Source organism: Ischnura elegans, chromosome 1, assembly GCF_921293095.1.
Source record: "Ischnura elegans chromosome 1, ioIscEleg1.1, whole genome shotgun sequence".
NCBI lineage: Eukaryota > Metazoa > Arthropoda > Insecta > Odonata > Coenagrionidae > Ischnura > Ischnura elegans.
The window spans coordinates 38,998,510-39,015,874 of record NC_060246.1 but is presented as its reverse complement, the minus strand read 5'-3'; the positions used below and the strand labels follow the sequence as shown (position 1 = coordinate 39,015,874).

At 37.0% G+C, this 17,365-nt stretch overlaps 1 protein-coding gene across 4 annotated transcripts in view; it reads left to right on the top strand.

Annotated features, from left to right (window-relative positions):
* LOC124159055 (adenylate cyclase type 2-like) overlaps positions 1 to 17,365 on the top strand; it is a 107,125-nt gene that overhangs the window by 74,279 nt on the left and 15,481 nt on the right. For all 4 annotated transcript variants that reach the window (XM_046534573.1, XM_046534580.1, XM_046534563.1 and 1 more), the window contains 6 exons: positions 8,296 to 8,644; positions 11,776 to 11,975; positions 14,803 to 14,952; positions 15,846 to 15,967; positions 16,233 to 16,377; positions 17,066 to 17,208. In XM_046534573.1, the coding sequence (XP_046390529.1) occupies positions 8,296 to 8,644; positions 11,776 to 11,975; positions 14,803 to 14,952; positions 15,846 to 15,967; positions 16,233 to 16,377; positions 17,066 to 17,208 (1,109 nt within the window). The remainder of the gene's footprint in view (positions 1 to 8,295; positions 8,645 to 11,775; positions 11,976 to 14,802; positions 14,953 to 15,845; positions 15,968 to 16,232; positions 16,378 to 17,065; positions 17,209 to 17,365) is intronic.

The window sequence follows — 17,365 nt, the reverse complement described above, 5'->3', positions numbered from 1 at the left end:
GTAAAATCAATGTGGCCAAATTTCTTTAGACGCGGCAACTCAGGTAACTTATGGATTCCTATTGTGTGGAAGCGAGAGGGGTTACAAAAGAAATGAACGATTGCCAACGGTCCAGCACTTCTGGCGTACGATTAGGTGCGGATGGTGGTATTTATTTTATAAAATGAAGACCTCTCCTTTTTTTCGCAGTCGAAGTATGATGGCCGAATATCTATTCACACTACCGTCTGTGACTCGAAAAATATAATCATGAAAAATAGGTCGTATGATATTGATTTTTAATTACCAATAGTATATGTGTGAATTCAAACTTCCGTTTACCCATTAACAATAATTAATGTATTTCAAATCTAATTTTAGCCTAATCCTCGAGGAATGGTTATTACTCGTGAAACAAGAGACGATTGTGTGAAGTTTGATTTTATTTAAAAGATAAATTTTATTTTAAAATAGAAAAATTTTCGCCGACTTGTTGCTGAAACATGATTATAATGCAAGTCACGAGTTTTTGATAGGATTGAATTGAATTTTTTCATTGTAGAACTTAGATATTGCTTAGTTGCTGCAGTCGGATTGTTTGGGATTTAGTTTTTATTTCTAGCTCTCCAAGAATTTCTATAACGTATTTATTGGCCTTAGCTCGGTACATTGTACGGTCGGTACAGTGAAGAAGACGAAGCGCAAAAGAGTCGCTAGACCTTATATTTCTTCGCTTTCCTTGAGATAGCAACGTATACCCTGCCTGCTATGCGCACTGATGGTTGTTACTCAAAGAGATGTATCGCTCCCGATGGACCGGTATTATTTTGTCTATCTTCATGACGTATAACCCGGTTAAAAATTGCAATATAACCTCCAAAGTCTCGGGCATGTGTGACAGAACTTTGTCAGCATTTACCTGTATCTCAACTACACAAGTTAACCTCAAAGAAAATATATTTTCTTTGGCATACTGAGGTCAAATTTAAGGCAAAGGCTAACTTTGACAATGGTGACCTCTAGAAGCGCTTCAAATTTCATTTTGATATATAAGTGGTTCATATCCATCCTGCTACAAGAACGGCGATGAAATTCATAAAATTCATCGGGGAAAATTCCTTCTGGTCGTCGAATTGAAAAGAGAAGTTTGGCTCTTCGAGCCACTGTCCAGACGATTAAGTTATCCACGTCAATTTTTCCAGGGTCCATTCTAGGTCAAAGGAAAAATCTCCCCATCGCTATTACAGTGAATGATAGCGAAAGTTTCACAGCAGTGGATTTCAGAGCATCACCAGCTTGAGTGTAGTGTAGGAGTGAAGTGTGTCACCGCTACGTCTTGTGTGAATCATAAGAATATAAGTAGGTATTCGTGGACGCAAGCATGATAATATTTCCGCCATTATAGAGGTCTTGCTCTTGCTTTTAATGAAAAGGTAAATGAGATGCCAACATATGGCCATGATTTCCTCGCAAATTCTCTGGAATTGTGGTAGTTTATTGGTCTACAGTCCCAGTGGCGCAGCGAGGGGGGTGGGGGTTTTGGGGGATAACCCCCCCCCCCCCCCCCAGAGCTCAGAGAAATTTTTAGGTTTAATCGATTTAACTTAATTGGATTGATATTACTAATAGAATAGTGTAAAGATTAATAAAACATCCCTCAGGAAACCGTAAAACTCACCATTTTGAACCATTTATCTTCAAATTCCGCAATTTATTAATCTCGCACCTACCGCTTATCCTGGTGGGCATTCCATAACCCCACACACACCGGTATTAGTTGCACCTAAACCGCCCAACCTTAATTCCTAGCTGAACCCCTTCACAGTCCGGCCGGCGAGAGTTGTCCGATGACAGCTGAAAAGGAGGGGTGAAAACCCCTATGTCAGCTCGGTTTGCAGCCAGTCGCTGTCCCCAAAACGCACATCACACCCTCGCCTAGTCATACAACGTTGTTACATGTCCATGAAGCACCGAAAAAAGCGTGAACCACCAAAACAAGCCCTTTCTTCGAATCACAAAACAAGGGATTCTTCATTTGGGTCCTTCACTCGCGTCGCACAGTGGTCCCAAATGGAAAAAAGCTGGCCAAAAGTCATTTTTTCGACTTTTTACGAGGAAGTTTTGAATTATGTATTCGGATTCTACAGGGTATGGCCTATAATATTTCGTACCTGATAGGTCTGTGTGATTATTATGTTGACCTGTGTAACCCGTCAAACATGGGCATGTTCAGCCTAAAACGCCCGAGGCGTAGAAATAGTCGATTTAAGGGTAATTCAACTTAATAAATGACTATTTTAATTTCAAGGGATTCATTTTTCAATTTTAATACGGTAAGTTTGCATATTTTTTTACAATATTATAGTATTTTTTTTTCGTTTTAGAATTTATTATAACAATATTTAATTATTTATAATGTTAGCTATTTTTGAGCCTATTTTTAGTCAAATGTGTCGATATAGTTTTGTGCCCCTCCGTGCCCCTCGAAGATTCCTATGCTGAATCCTTAGGAAGAGTATATACAACAAGACGGAGAAAAAAAATCTTGCCTAAACTTGCCTATCCGACATCTAGAGGGTTTTAAGTTAAGCGGTGCACCGCTCCGCTGAGGGCGGCTGGCCGGCGGCCGGCGGGAGACAGTGGCATTATCGCTCAAATACTCCTGTATCGGTGGTCAAACTTGCATGGTGTATACATAGCATAATTCTACATCCTGTACGATTACATACATCAAGTGCTTCACGCCTATTGTATGCACACTTCTTGTTTGTGCACTCACCTTCAAATATTCATGAAACCAATGAGGGCCGGTTTTCATGCTCTTAATGAGAAACATTATGAGTGATCAAAAGTGACTACTCAAGTCCTCATGCGAGAATCTTACAGTAACCACAAGATGCTTTTCTCTGCAAAACTTTCCTCATATTTTTATAGAGAAGAGATCCCTTGCATGCTGTACAGCGTTGTCAGCACGTTATTCCGAAATAAGGTATTGGCGCTAAGAGAAATAAATGCTCCCTTATGCCAAGAATTATTCACAGAATCGTTTCAACAGCCCATAGACGTAGATAGGATTGAATTCGGACGGAAAAATTCGTCTAAACCCACCAATGGAGCGTGAATCTTGCTCGTGCATTTTTTAATAATAATGGAATGAGGATGACGGCCTCCCTCGCCATAGCCAATGCATGGATGTGGTGAACATTTCCCACTCAGTTTTACTTAATGATTTTCTATGTGAACAAGTGCTGTGCTCCGAACTGTGTTAACACGGCTAACTCGAGAAACTTCTCCTGTCCAGATAATTAAAGCACTTGGTTTGCCAATATTTGGCATTCAAATTTCAGGATACGCCGGAAACTCAGAGGCAAGTCTATATAAGCTTTATATCTTTTATTCAATTCCAAATCATAATTTCCGGTTTATTATTGGTTAAAAATAGACAACTTTTAGAAATCACATTCATCGTTTCAGCCGTAAATACACCTGTTAAATTTGAACTATGGGTGCCGCAAATTTATTCGTACCTTGCGGTGTACAATAAAAATACAGAGAGAAAAGAATATTCATAAGCGACGAAGAAGGAATATGTCGTGGAATATTTGAAAACAAGATTTCGACTGAATGAAATCAAGCATGCAAAAAATATTCTGACTCGTTTTGCGCGAAGAATGTTTTCTCGAAATACCTAAGAAAGTGGAATCAAAGGTCGAGGACAGATGAGCAATTCGAAGAGACGTTCAAAAGCTGGTTGCAGAAGGAAATGAAATTCCCTCCAGAAGTATATCAATCTCCCTCTCGCATCTAGTGAGTGCAAATGATTACCGTGTATGCACAGTCGGCGAATATATGCAGTGTATAAAAATAATCACTCATTAATCTCAATCATCATATTTTTAAAAGTGGAGTTTTAATTCAGGATTTCATTTCAGACAAGATGAAATTACGTGTAAATATAAAATTATAATCAATAAGTAAGAAATATTGGACCCGTTTCCATAATTTTGAAAAATCTACGAACAAATGCTTTATGTGCATGAAATGTAATTATTAATGTGATTTGCAATTTTCACGACAGGTATCTATAAAAGACTTGTCCATAGACTTACAGTGATATTAAAATCTCTATCCTGCTGCTATGAGATAAATAATGAAGCCTTCAGCCAGTATTGCATTGAAATAGCTGAGCTGTACATCGATTATGGTTGGTTTTATATGCTGCTCATGGTACATAAAGTGCTGATACATGGAACAGCAATTTCCAAAGAATCCTATCCTACAATTGAATTTTTAACTGAGAAAGCATTGGAGGCCCGGAACATAGACATGAGGAAATTCCGAGTTCAACGTACAAGAATATCCTCAATAATGTAAAATTATGAAGATATATTTCGAAGGGTTCTTTAAATAAATGAATTATACATTTTAATTACATCAGGAGTTACAAAAAACGAAGTCAGCCTATCAGGTGAGGTGAAAATTGGCTAATTTTAAGTGATATGCAAAGCGACAATGAGTCCGATGGGGTGGCATCGGACGACTATTCTTTTATAATTCGTTTTTTGTGATACATGAAAGCGATTTTATTGCAATTAGAACATTATTTTCCTCAATTTTCTTAATATCAGTCATTTTATTTCATCTAATGTGACTTATCAAATATATGGAGGCCAAAAATGAGTGAGTGTGAGTATTTTTTCCGATTTTGTTATCTCACCGACTATGCTGATGGTCGCGGGTTCGAATCTCACCAATTTTATGTCGTAAATTCTATAATGGGTTTTAACAACAATTTGTACATCTTTTGCCTTAAAATTATACTATTTTAAGCTCTCCATCAACACCAAGTTATCGCCAATCGCAATGACATCTATATCGAGATTTTCTAAAAATTGTTTAAATAATAACAGCTCAAAAAATGCTAAAAATGAAGAGATATCGTAAAAATAATGCCAAAATCAGATTTAGACGATCAAAATCAGTCAAGGACATCTACTTCTGTTGCTATTTTAGGTAAAATTACGACGTTATTAATTTTGGCCAGCTTTTTTCGATTTGGGACCACTGTGCGTCGTCCCTTCCGGCTGCTTTCTTCACGGAACCCACGGAACCCTTTTGTTTACATGCGACGTGGGCGTTTCCTTTTCTTACCTTCCAACCTTGCCCCCAACCCCTACTAACTGTCATCGGATAACTCTCGTCGGCTGGACTGTAGTGTTGCTCGTGGCTCACCACATGGGCGTACGCAGCAGGGGGCAGAATGGTGCAGCTGCCCCCCCCCCCTAGAAGCACGAGTAAATTTAATTCAAAATTTAAGTTTTGAACAAATTTTTATTAAATTCAAGAAAAGTAATATTAGTTTAAAACATTTTATTAAAATAAAGATATTTTTTCGAGCAAATAATTTTAAAAGCTAATAAAGCGCTGTTGTAATTTTCTTGATGTTTTGGTTTTGTTAACCTTTTCTGTGTGCAATTTTAACGACCGCGGCTTGCCCCCCTCAAGTTTGATCCTGGGTACACCCTCGACTCACCGATAAGCCACCTTATGTAACTAGGAAAACAACGCGAGTAGTTTTATTGAATCTTTTGTTTGAACATTTTCGTAGCTTCTCTTATAATCGTTGAAAAAATCAGGCAATTCTGTATTCAGATCTTAACCTGGCAGCTTTATCCTCGAACTGGATGAAACATGTGCATGACGCTTTGAGCTCGAGATGCGTAATTATGAGTCATTACAAAACTGAGCGATATACAGCGCTACCCTGGAACATTTCCCTTCACAAACCGGTGAATTACTTCATATCTGTAGTTGTGTGAAGTATCATTATTTTACATTCCCTTAGCTTTAATCCATTTTATTAATGATAGGGCCTTTTAGTAAGTTTGTCCCTTCTAAAAGTAAGAACTTTCGCATGGGAGGGATCTCGCGATTCGACGCGTCATTATTAACATGCTCTGAGTAAGTGTCATCTTGGCCTCCGATGAGAATACGATAATGATCGTTTCATTCATAAAGGAAGACATGAAGAATTACGAAATGAGGAGGGGATGAGTCGCCCATCTGCAGATGGCAGAGTTTTTCCGGGGTCGTCCTTCCGGTACCTAGCGATTGTCGGGCGCTTAGCATTGTTCCCTATCGTGTGAGTAATGCACGCGCCGCTGTGCCAAAGGTCGAACGTGCCATGGCCGCGTCAGACAGCGTCTCGGGTGCCTCCTTCCCTCTGCCCATACCTGGAGCCCTCGGTATCTTGTGCGCTCTTTTTCACTTCGAGCTGTTTGATATTTTTCCTTCATACAGGATTTTATGTTCAGGACTGCCCTAACAGGATGGGGCAGGTTGATTTCGCGCAGTGCGCCATTGAAATGTTTGGAGTAGTCTGTCTTTTGAAACTGTATTCGGGTAGTTAAAAAAAAAGTCACCATAATAAATTTCTGATATATCAGTAAAAATGGAGGATGAGTGGCACCCACAATGAATTGTTTGTATCCCACAGAAATGAACTTAAAAAGTTTCTGGACGAAGAGGTCATTCATTTGTTTTTGGGGGAGTCATCTGGTGTAGCCGCGGGGTAGAGCTATTGAGGCTGTAGAGCCAGGACATGGGGGAGCATCCCTGATAATGAAGGTTGAAAGGCAGGAAAACTTATTGCATCTACGCTTCATTTAGATTTTCATAGATCTTTTGAACTAATCGAATAATATAATGTACATTCCTAATGTTTTTCGGTAGCCAATTTTGGTCTCACTCTTCTCGGTAACCCCAGTCGTTACAAATTCATTAGAGGGAGTTACTTATAATTGTGGATCGTTAATGAAATTGAGCGAAGTAGGACATAAAATTGACTTAAAAAATAGATGACATGAATAATGAAAGCTGAAAGTTATCATAAAAGAAATACATTTTACGGAAAATAATTTAATGTCGATTTTGCTATCCTATTACTTAATGTTTGGTTTTGGCAATCTATGGGTCAAACTTAATATTCAGTAGACTTTATAATATCAATTAATTACTGTCATTAATGTGAAAGAGGTTGAAATCTTTTATACCCTGATCTATATGAAACAACAAAAACTATTTCGTGCAGCTTGCAATGTCATATCGTGTTAATTATTTTACTGCTTGAAATGGTGGGGGTGTTAATTTTGATATTATGGTCGAGCAGGTTGGAAAAAATTATTTAGGGTGCCACTCGCAAACTGATTTACACCGTCAATGAGATGGCATAACAATAATAAATTATAAATGATATCCGACAGCGGCTAATTTATCGTGCTTGAGGCAATGAATATAGTGGTTAATAATGTGAATTGGTGGGATCGGTGTTGTGACTCAAGTGATGGATGGAGAAAGCTGGGGTGATAGATGATGAAGTCGGTGAGAGTTAAGCTCACGTCATCAGGTAGCATTGGGCAAGTGACCATAATCTGTGGATTCTTTCTTCAGTGCCTGCATCCCCAGCATCACTAAATCTTTGGCAGCAGCTGCTCACTTCGTCTTTCTTCTGTTTCTTACTTTGATCCGAGAATGATCCATCAAATTTCTGAGAAAAATGAGGATGCTACCCTCTGAATGGGCATTTCTTTTTTAATGCTACAACTTATCAAATGATACAAACAGGAAATGAAACATTTTTCAAGTTCACTATATAACCAAGAAACTGAAACAGCATTGAAGATATTTTAATATTTATTAATATTCACCTCTTAATTCGTAGGTACTGGAGGGTAGAGCTCACTTCAATGTAAGCCGCAGATGTGTGTACACGTTCAGGGTGGGGGACCAGTTCCTTTCCCTGGCCCTCCTCGCACTTTGAGGACTTTTGTTTGGGGGATGTTCGAAGGCTTGAATCCTGAGATTTGAAACTGGGACCCCTTGATCAGTAGTCAATTACTCTACCATCTAGGCTAATACACTCCTTCATTTGTTACAATGGCCCAGGCCCAGAACTTGGGCAGGGCACAGGGAACACGTGCCACAGGCGGCACATTTCATGGGGCAGCAAAATTAGAATAGATGATTAGAAATGGTTATTTAATTTTTCTAATTAAATAATTTAGGCATTATAATTAATTAATTAATTATTAAAAAATAATATTTATAAAACTTGTTAATAACAAACATATGGTGTGTAATTTCAACTTCCTCATCACAAAAAAATAGCTTACGTATGTATTATATTTTAGTGGTGGGAGAGAGGGGTGGAGGATCAGGGTACGGGGGACGGCAAACTGATCTTTGCCCCCTGAAAAAACTCCTAGTTTTGGCCCTGCAATGACCCCTATATTAATTCATGGTGTGCTTCTCTTCCAGGTAAATTCAACATGGCCAGACATGTTGGTCTATGGATGTCTATCTGTGATATGTGTTCCAATGTTAATTACAACTTACAGTGAAAAGATTTTAAAAAGTGTGCCCTGGATGCAACTAGTGTTGTCTTTTGTCGTCATCTTTGCACTCCTAGCAGTGGACATTGGCCTCCCTCTCTATCACACACTCAATGAATCTGATGAAGGTTTAATACCTTCTAACTCAAGTGATAGAGGACCTTGGACAACAATTGGTTTGGAATCTGCTTTTGAGTTTGAAGCGGAAAAACCACACTTAGCAGAACTTGAGTCCATGCCCTTATCAATGCCTGATCTCACAAACAACTCACATGGTAAGTGTCCTTTTCTCCAAATGAAAACAACTGAGGAATTAAATTCCTGCCAGGATTTCAATGGTGTCGCTGAATTTTTACCCAAAACTTCGAATAAAATTCAGAGTTATGGCTCCTGCCACCTCCTCTCCATAATTTTCATTCTATCCTTGATGTTTGCATTGTTGTGAAGATCAACCTCAACCCAAATTTTCATTGCTATACCCGATAACAGGAAGCAAAAGAAAATATTTTCTTTTCCTCCAGCAAACTGTCATAATCGGGCTACTGGATTGTCAGGAATAAAAATGTCCATGGCTTCATATTTCTTGCATTTTTATCACAATTCTTTTAGTATTGTGCCATTATTAATGATTTTTCCACCATTTTGGATGATATTTGGACCCTACTACCAAAATCAAAAACTGCAAGCAATAATGAGATTTGAAAATTTGCTTTACATAGAGCAGAGAACAATCACGGATAACTAAGGTTCCTGCTGCATTCAGTTTGCAGCATAAGTGAGGAGTGGGTTCTTTTTTGACCCCACAGGTAGAAAATCAAATGCATGAAATTAAACCATCACAATATATTGGTTGCATCTTATCAGCTGCTCATATGTGTTCAATAGAGATAATAAAAATTAGCCTGGTATACTTTTTTGCATAAAATATTGATTTTGAAAAAAACTTGGGCAGTGCTTAGTTTCTAAAATTTTAGGTATTGGAACTTACACTAATACATTTAATCCACTCAATTTTCATGCATGTATAAGCCTCCTCTTAAAAGTTCCAATTTTTTATCTTGTTATCAGTGGCGGATACAGAAAAAACTCAAGGGGGGGGGGGGGGCAACATATCTGGAGTTGTCTTCACTTTTATCGTAATGAAAGATGATCAAGTCACAGGCAAAGTATATGAAAATTTTATTTAAAGTTATTATAAACATGTAAAAGGCAATGCCATCTTATGATATAAAAAAGTTACAATTGTGGTTTTGCAATGTTAGGCAATACAAGCGGACCCGCAAGTGGGGGGGCGCGCGCCCCCCATCTGTATCCGACACTGCTTGTAATTAAAGTTACAGTAATCAATCATGTATTACCTAATATAGAAAAACAATGAAATAATTTGACTCAACCCTATTTTCCGTGAGAGGTGCCAAAACACCATTTCAGCCAAAATTAAGCACTGCCCTTAGGGTCTTTAAAGACCTCATGCAAGAACCTAAGGGCTAAAAAAGTTTTTGTCCAGTAGAGAAAATTGAATAGTATTTATTCAAATGTGGTACTCAGGACTGTGATTGATTGATAAATAATAAATTAGATACGCAGCAATCTTAACGCAAGGTCGAAGGATCAAATAGGAAAGATCAAGCTGTCTCTTTTATGGGATTTTATGGCAAAAGCTGAGCAAAAATTAATCAGACTAATACTTTAAGTGATCATTTCACAAGGTACTTACTGCAGGATCAACTTAGAAGAACTTTTCAATTAGGGCAGTTACTAGTAATGCTTGTATAATTCATGGTTGGTGATGGTTATGGAGGGGCCTTCCTGTGGTCAACCGGTTGCCACCTGACCCTTATAATCCTATACTTTACTAGTAATGCTTATGCATGGCAATAGGCTCCAAAGTAGAGGTGGAACCTTAGAGATCTGACCAGTTCCACTGTAATTTCTACTTTCTAGAATACATAAGAGTAAGCATTACTTTCATCATTACGCTCATTACATTAATATTAGTAGGTACTGTGGAATTTTGATTGAGGTTCTATGATTAATACTTACCATTCATCAGTTGTCTGCAAGTTTATTCTGTTTTCTTCCCTAAAATGTCAACATAGTAAACAACATTTATTTTGAATGTTCCTTATGATGACAGATATGTGGACCTAGGCTGATGAATAATTGATTACAAAAACCATGGATGGGCTTGTGATTGGATAATGTACCTACCCTGCAATATTTTTAATTGCATTGTGAATTATTTTCAAATTTAGATATTAAATTAACTGTACAGATGTGTAATGCAAGAGAATTTCTCTACCCTGCACAACCCTTGGTAGTTTTAGTAGTTATGCACCAGCAAAAATAAATTTGGTTTTATGGGAATATTTATGAGTTTTTGAAAGAAATATTACCATAATTGACTAATTTGCTGTATAAGTATCTTGTAATGTGCTTACGAAGCACTAGCTTTTTGTACAAACTGCAAAACAGCGGGAAACTATGAACTAGGTCAATGTCTCTGAGTGAAAGAATAGAATTTGAAAAATAAAGTCTAGTTTTTTTCTTGTGACGATTTCTCTCAAAAGTTCTAACCATTATTCATATGATATGAAGCTAATGGCAGAATTGAATGTTTTTGATTGTGCATTCATAATTGTTGAATATTATTTATTGTAAAAGGCCACACTTGTGCTGTTTTGGGGCAAATGAATCATAAATAAAATAAAATCCAAAATAGGAGTCCACCATGATGGAAGGATTTTTTTTTGTCTCTAATTTTCACATTCTACAATCAATACTAAACCACAGCAGTGGAAACATGGAACGGAGACAATTATATTTTTATCATTCTTGGAGCAAGTTACTTCTCAGCCTGTCATTATCCTGTAAAAGGTTGTTTATTGCCCTGGTGGAATTCAATAAGTTTTAAGTGGAGAGGACCCAAAGTTGTCACCTCCCATCAGACGTGCTTTTCTGGAGAAGTTCCATCTTTTGATACACAAACGTGGTTCATTTTTTAGCTAGACTGTACCGGATTGTATTTAAATAATTATTACTTCAATATAATGGTTGCAAAAATGTGGATAAAAAAGAGCCACTGAAACAAATTTCTTCACCCTGGGAAAATGATTTTCTTTAGATTTTCTGACTTTTCTAATGATAAATTGAGCTTCTGTATTGATAATTATCAATTATATATAATTTGCAATATACGGTGGCATTACTGAATCTTAGAGAATGCCTGAGTTCCTCATGGGACAAGCCATTGATAATGAAATGTCAATCTCTAATTGAGGTTGCATTAAAAAATATAAAGGTGTGAAAATTTTACTAATCAAAATGTACTTTTTTTTTAAAAACTTCATAAATTATTTTGATCTGTCAATTATCGTTTCTAATATTATTTTCCTTTACCTTTTAGCGTACCTTGAAAATAGTTCTGTTCCAGATTTTCTTGTGGTTCGGCCAGTTTATGCAGGATACACTTTACTGGCTTGTTATGTATTTCTACCATTGCCTGACAACAGACAAGCATTTATCATGGGTCTCTTTGTGACTGTCATTCATTTAATATCTTACGGGATTTTCTCTTATCAAGACTATGCAGATCAGGTGCCGAGGGTGAGTAAATTTTTCCAATATATAAAAAAACTTGAACTTTTTACATTTTTGAGTGGCAGTAAAAATTATTTCTGTCACATTAAAGAGTGAATATGCTAAGTTGGTTACTGATACAAGCACTAAGTTTTTAGAGCACTTAACTCAATCCCTGAGGAAGGCTTTTTAGGAAGAATCATGCCCTTTCACCATGAATCCCTCTTTAAAAATGTGAATATGTGTAAAGTATGTGAATGAATACTGTTTGCTTTTTTTATGTGGTGGAATGAATGATTTCTTTTCCAACTCTTTACAGAATCTTGAGAGAGAATCTCTTAGAAAGCTATTTCTTATTTTAAAAAACTTTTTTCTTCCAAATCTTCAAAATCTTCCAAAGCTGTCAGATCATATTTTTATCAGCTCATATTGATGATTCTAACTCAAAACTTGATGTGCATAAGTAACTTAACCCTTTCACTGCTGTTCAATATCCGAAAACCTTCTCCTCACAAGCGGCGAAAATGTTAAATTGCCTTTCGTTGGGCCATGAAGAAGGTACTTCCAGGATGGGCGTGGTACACCCTCTATAAGGTCGCTAATCCTTGACGAGCTCACCCTCGCTGGCCCTCATCTTGGACCCTCCGAGCGTGGGGTCTCTCTCCCAAAAAGTGACAGCTCTGACTGTAATTTGAAAATCAACCAATCAATCCGATCATCAAAAAATAATTCTTTGCATCGTACTCCTGCCAATCAAGTATGTCTTTGAACCGTGTTTTGCGATGAAAAATAACGATTTTATTAACTTTACTAAAAACGTGGCCGCGGACCACAGGAAAATGGCCATTTTAGCAAAGCTAACAAAATCGTTATTTCTCATCGCAGAAACACGATTCAAAGATGTACTTGATAGCCTGATTGGCAGGAGTGCGGTGAAAACAATCATTTTTTGATGATCGAATTGATTGATAGATTTTCAATATATAGTCAGAGCGGTCATGTTTTGGGAGGGAGACCCCCCCGCTCGGGCTAGCTAGGGTGAGCTCGTCGAGGAAAGGGTCCTCGATTAGGGGCCCTTCGAAGTGCTTTGGCAAAAGTGCTGACTGCATGGCAGGGAGGGAGGAAGAAAAAGTACGTTCACAGCAGTGAAATGGTTAAAGTCCTAAGGTGGGCAAGTTTTCTCGTACTTACTGCCTTGTTATAGGTCATAATATTACGATCTTTGGATCTGTACCTCCTGATGTATTGCCCTAGTCGTATCAAGTATTCTACTATTTTCCTAAAGGCCGTAGGTATCGTCAATTTTTGGGTATGGCCTGGCTATTAGAGGGCTGCAATTGGCCATGAAAATAAACTCTCTGTTGCCGCCTCTGTGAGAGTGTGCAAGAGATACAGAGAGAATATATATGGAGAGTTCCTTACTGTAATCCACAAGTATTTACAAAGGTCTTTGGCAGCCTCGGAGACTAAATACCTGCTCACGGAGGCAGCCAGTCGTGTGATTACTGTGACTGCTGAGCAGTCCATTAGGCAGAATAGCACTCACTAGGAGGAAAACACTTTGGCAGGCCATTTATACCCTCTGCTGCCCCCATGCTTATTTGCAAAGGGGTTGTTTGAAGCTCTTCAGGCATAGAGTTGAAAGTCGCCTAGAAATACAAATGTGGGGGGAGCAGTCACAGTAGGCTACCTGTTTAATCCGGTTGCCTCCAAATAGGAACTCAGATGGCCAAGGGGCCTCAATGGGTAGAGATCAAGTTTTGGGTTTGCTTGCAGGCCTCTACTGGCCATATGATGATGGGAATAGCCATCTTGAATTTATCTCTGTCATATAATTGGCAGCGTGTATTAGATTTTCTTATTTTGTGCTATTTACTGTGGTGTTACCATGCTTTGAATGATGTGACATTCTTCATAAACTCTGGATTGATGAAACCTCCCAAAGATCACTTTCAAAAATATCTATTTTCAATATGTATCAATAAATCGTCAATACATTTCCCTTTTAGTAGGGGTGGTGTAATTAGCCATTCTTATGCTTGGTATGCAATTAAGGTTGGTTACTATTAATCCAGTATATGGGAGACTTCGTTTATTTGTTATCCTGAACGACATGCTAATCACAATTCGTGTGTGTGTATCTGGTTGCATACATATCCCAAGGAGCTTAGGAAATACATATGTACATACATATGTGACATACTAAATAATAGAGCAGCCTTGTTACATGTTGTTTTGCAAAAGTGTTGTCCCAGTTTTATGTACTTCCTTCATTAATTTAACACCATCTCTGCTTCAAATTTACACAGTTCAAACCATATCCACATGTGGAAAAATGAGTTGTGAATATGTACATCCATAGCACAATATCCCACACTGGTTAATCATATAAAACTTCCTTTGAGATTTATTTTATTTAACAGCTAATAGTAGTTATCAAAAGTACATGAAACAATTAAATAAAATATTCAAACATCAAATATATCTTCCCATACTGATAATTTACATTAATTGGCAAGGGAAAAAATTTCCTTGGACTAGGAATATAGTTGTGGACCTAAGGCTTTTCAGAAGGTCCGTGGTTTGATTCCCGGTTCAGGGGACTTCTTTATCACATTCCAGTTAGTTTGATTTTCACCACCCTTTATGTGACAGTATCCCATTATTCTGCAATCATTGATGGTGGCTATCACATCAAGCCCTGGTTCCGTGCTACATTTGGCACTGTCTGAGGTTAATAGGGGGAAATAACCAAATGATCGCAAAATGGATCCGTGTACTAATCAGCGTATACTCATTGATGGCTACTACATCCTTAAGAATGTTATTAATTTATTTTCAAATTATTTTTCAGGTAATTGCTGATATGATTTACCTTGCGTGTGTAAACATATTGGGGTTGTACCTCCGCTTTGTTGATGAAGTAATGATAAGGCGTACCTTCCTTGACAGGAGAGCCTGTATTAAGTGTACAAACATGTTGAAATATGAAAAAGACCAAGAGGTAAGATCAAAATTGACACCTAATTAATAATACAAATCCTTAACTTTGGTATGATTAGTTAACCCAACGTGGAAAAATAAAGTATAGCTAATGACTCAATACTGACTAGCCAATTAAAATGCAAGCAGCTGTACTTTCACCGGCCTCTAATAAGAGTTATACAGTTACTATTATGTTATGGCTTGGATTACAATACAAACTCTGTTGTGATACCTTTAAGCTAAGCCTAAGGTTAATTCAGTAATAGCCTGGAGAAATTTTAAAGCTTCAATTCAATGAGAGTCCTGAACAAAACAAGATAATGCCCAATATGAGACTGTCTGAGATGACCAGAACTTTTTCATACCTATCAGTTTTTTTTAAATATTTCTTCCATTCATGAGAGCTACCAATGAGTATGACCCTTACACAGTACAATATGCTGCTAATATTGAAAAAAAAAAATTGTAAATATAGATTGAAAATACAACAGTTGTAATGCATGAATATTTTTGCGACCCAGATTAAAAGTGTCTACTAAGATGTGTGAATATTTTTTGCAAAAAATTTAGTATTTGGAGCACCATGTTAAATTCTTGTGCTAAACTTGAAGAATGGCATATAAGATAAAATATGGAAGAATGGCAAACATATACAAATTTTAACCTAGCACTTATTCCTTATCATTCCCTTCATTTTCTCAGAAAGAGTCCATGGTGTGCACTGAGTACTAAGCACTGAGGTGTAACTAGGTGCAGAGTTAGCAGCCCTTCCAGAAAACTAATCTGAAGAAGTCTAGATTTTCACTGTGTCCAATCAGCTAACTTTTACTCGGACCGAATATCTTATTTCCTATTTACTTTTACATGTCATGACTTCTGTTGCGAGATTAAATTTTTCTTTATTTTTTTCAGGAGCAACTAATGCTCAGTATCTTACCATCACACATCGCATCTCAAGTGAAAGAAGATATTAGGAAAATATTTCAGCATATTAAAGAACATCACACCACTCCCATTCGGAAAAAGCCATTCAGGTAATTAAATAAATAGTTCACTTTATTTCTGATTTAGGATAATTTTTATCTTGCCTAAATGAGTGAACTGTAAGGACTAATTTTATGGTCCAAGAGTGAGTATACATAAATGTTTTGCATTAGTGTGTGGCTAATTAAAGCATAAAATATTGAATTCAATTGTTGAGGCCTTCACTTTGTAGAATTCCATATATGCATTGGATAAAAAGTGTGACCATTACTTTTTCATTTAGCAGATCCTATAAATTTTTTAAATGATTTTCAGCGAGTTGTATGTCGAACGGCATGAAAATGTCAGCATTCTCTATGCAGATGTCGTGAACTTCACTCAGTTGACTTTGTCTCTCAGTGTTAAGGAGCTTGTGGAAACTCTCAATGAGCTGTTTGGCAGTTTTGATGAAGCATCCCGGGTAAGTGTTGTTCACCAATAAAACAGAAACACCTCTTTAACCCCTCTAAAACTAATAATATAGTTTTGTGCCTCTCTTTAGAATTAGTTCATTTGACCCGCTCCACTGAATTCCTTCTTTGAATAAAGCATGATTTGGACATTACTTACATTACATACATACATTTGTACTTTGAGGAGTAATGAAGAGGTCAATCAATATCTTTAAGGTTTGATTTGGACATTAATAATGGTTTGTAGCTAAACTAGGTGCAAAACTCTAAGATTTCTTAAATATCAAAAAGATACCTCTGCTTTGAACAAATTCTGACTCATATTTATGTTGTTTGCCTTCACTAATGCTTTTACTTGCCTTCATATTTCTTTCATTATAATTTAGATAGTGATGTTGACATTTCCTTCAGAAGGCTAAAAATGAATGACTTTTTGAAATTCACTTCATCGTGCTTGAGCCCAATAACTTAGTTCTTAGCTAATTTTTTGTTGTTGTTCAACAAAAGTCAAAATTTCATGATAATTATTTGAATTTTTATTTGAATTAATGTATGGACAATGAAATTGCAATAACCAACAAGAAAAATCTCATTTGCTGTTGTAAATTATAATTACAAAAAAATGTTTTAGGGCATGCATTTCGCTGAATAATCCTTGACAATGGTATTTTATTTCATTTGTTTCATTGACCTTAGGACAGAAATGTGCTGCGTATTAAGTTCCTGGGTGATTGTTACTACTGTGTTGCAGGCATACCTCAACCGAAACCTAATCCTGATCATGCCAAAAGTTGTGTGGAATTGGGGCTTGATATGATTGCCATCATCAAGGATGTTAGGTAGGTGAGGCCCACATTTTCTTGGATTTGTATTTTTATTAATTTCACATACTTCTGCTAAGTATAATCTCCTGTTCCTATATTTAAATTTTAAAGGTTTTTGATAATATTATAGGATTGAATTGGGTATATCACAATACGATTGCAAATTGAAGTA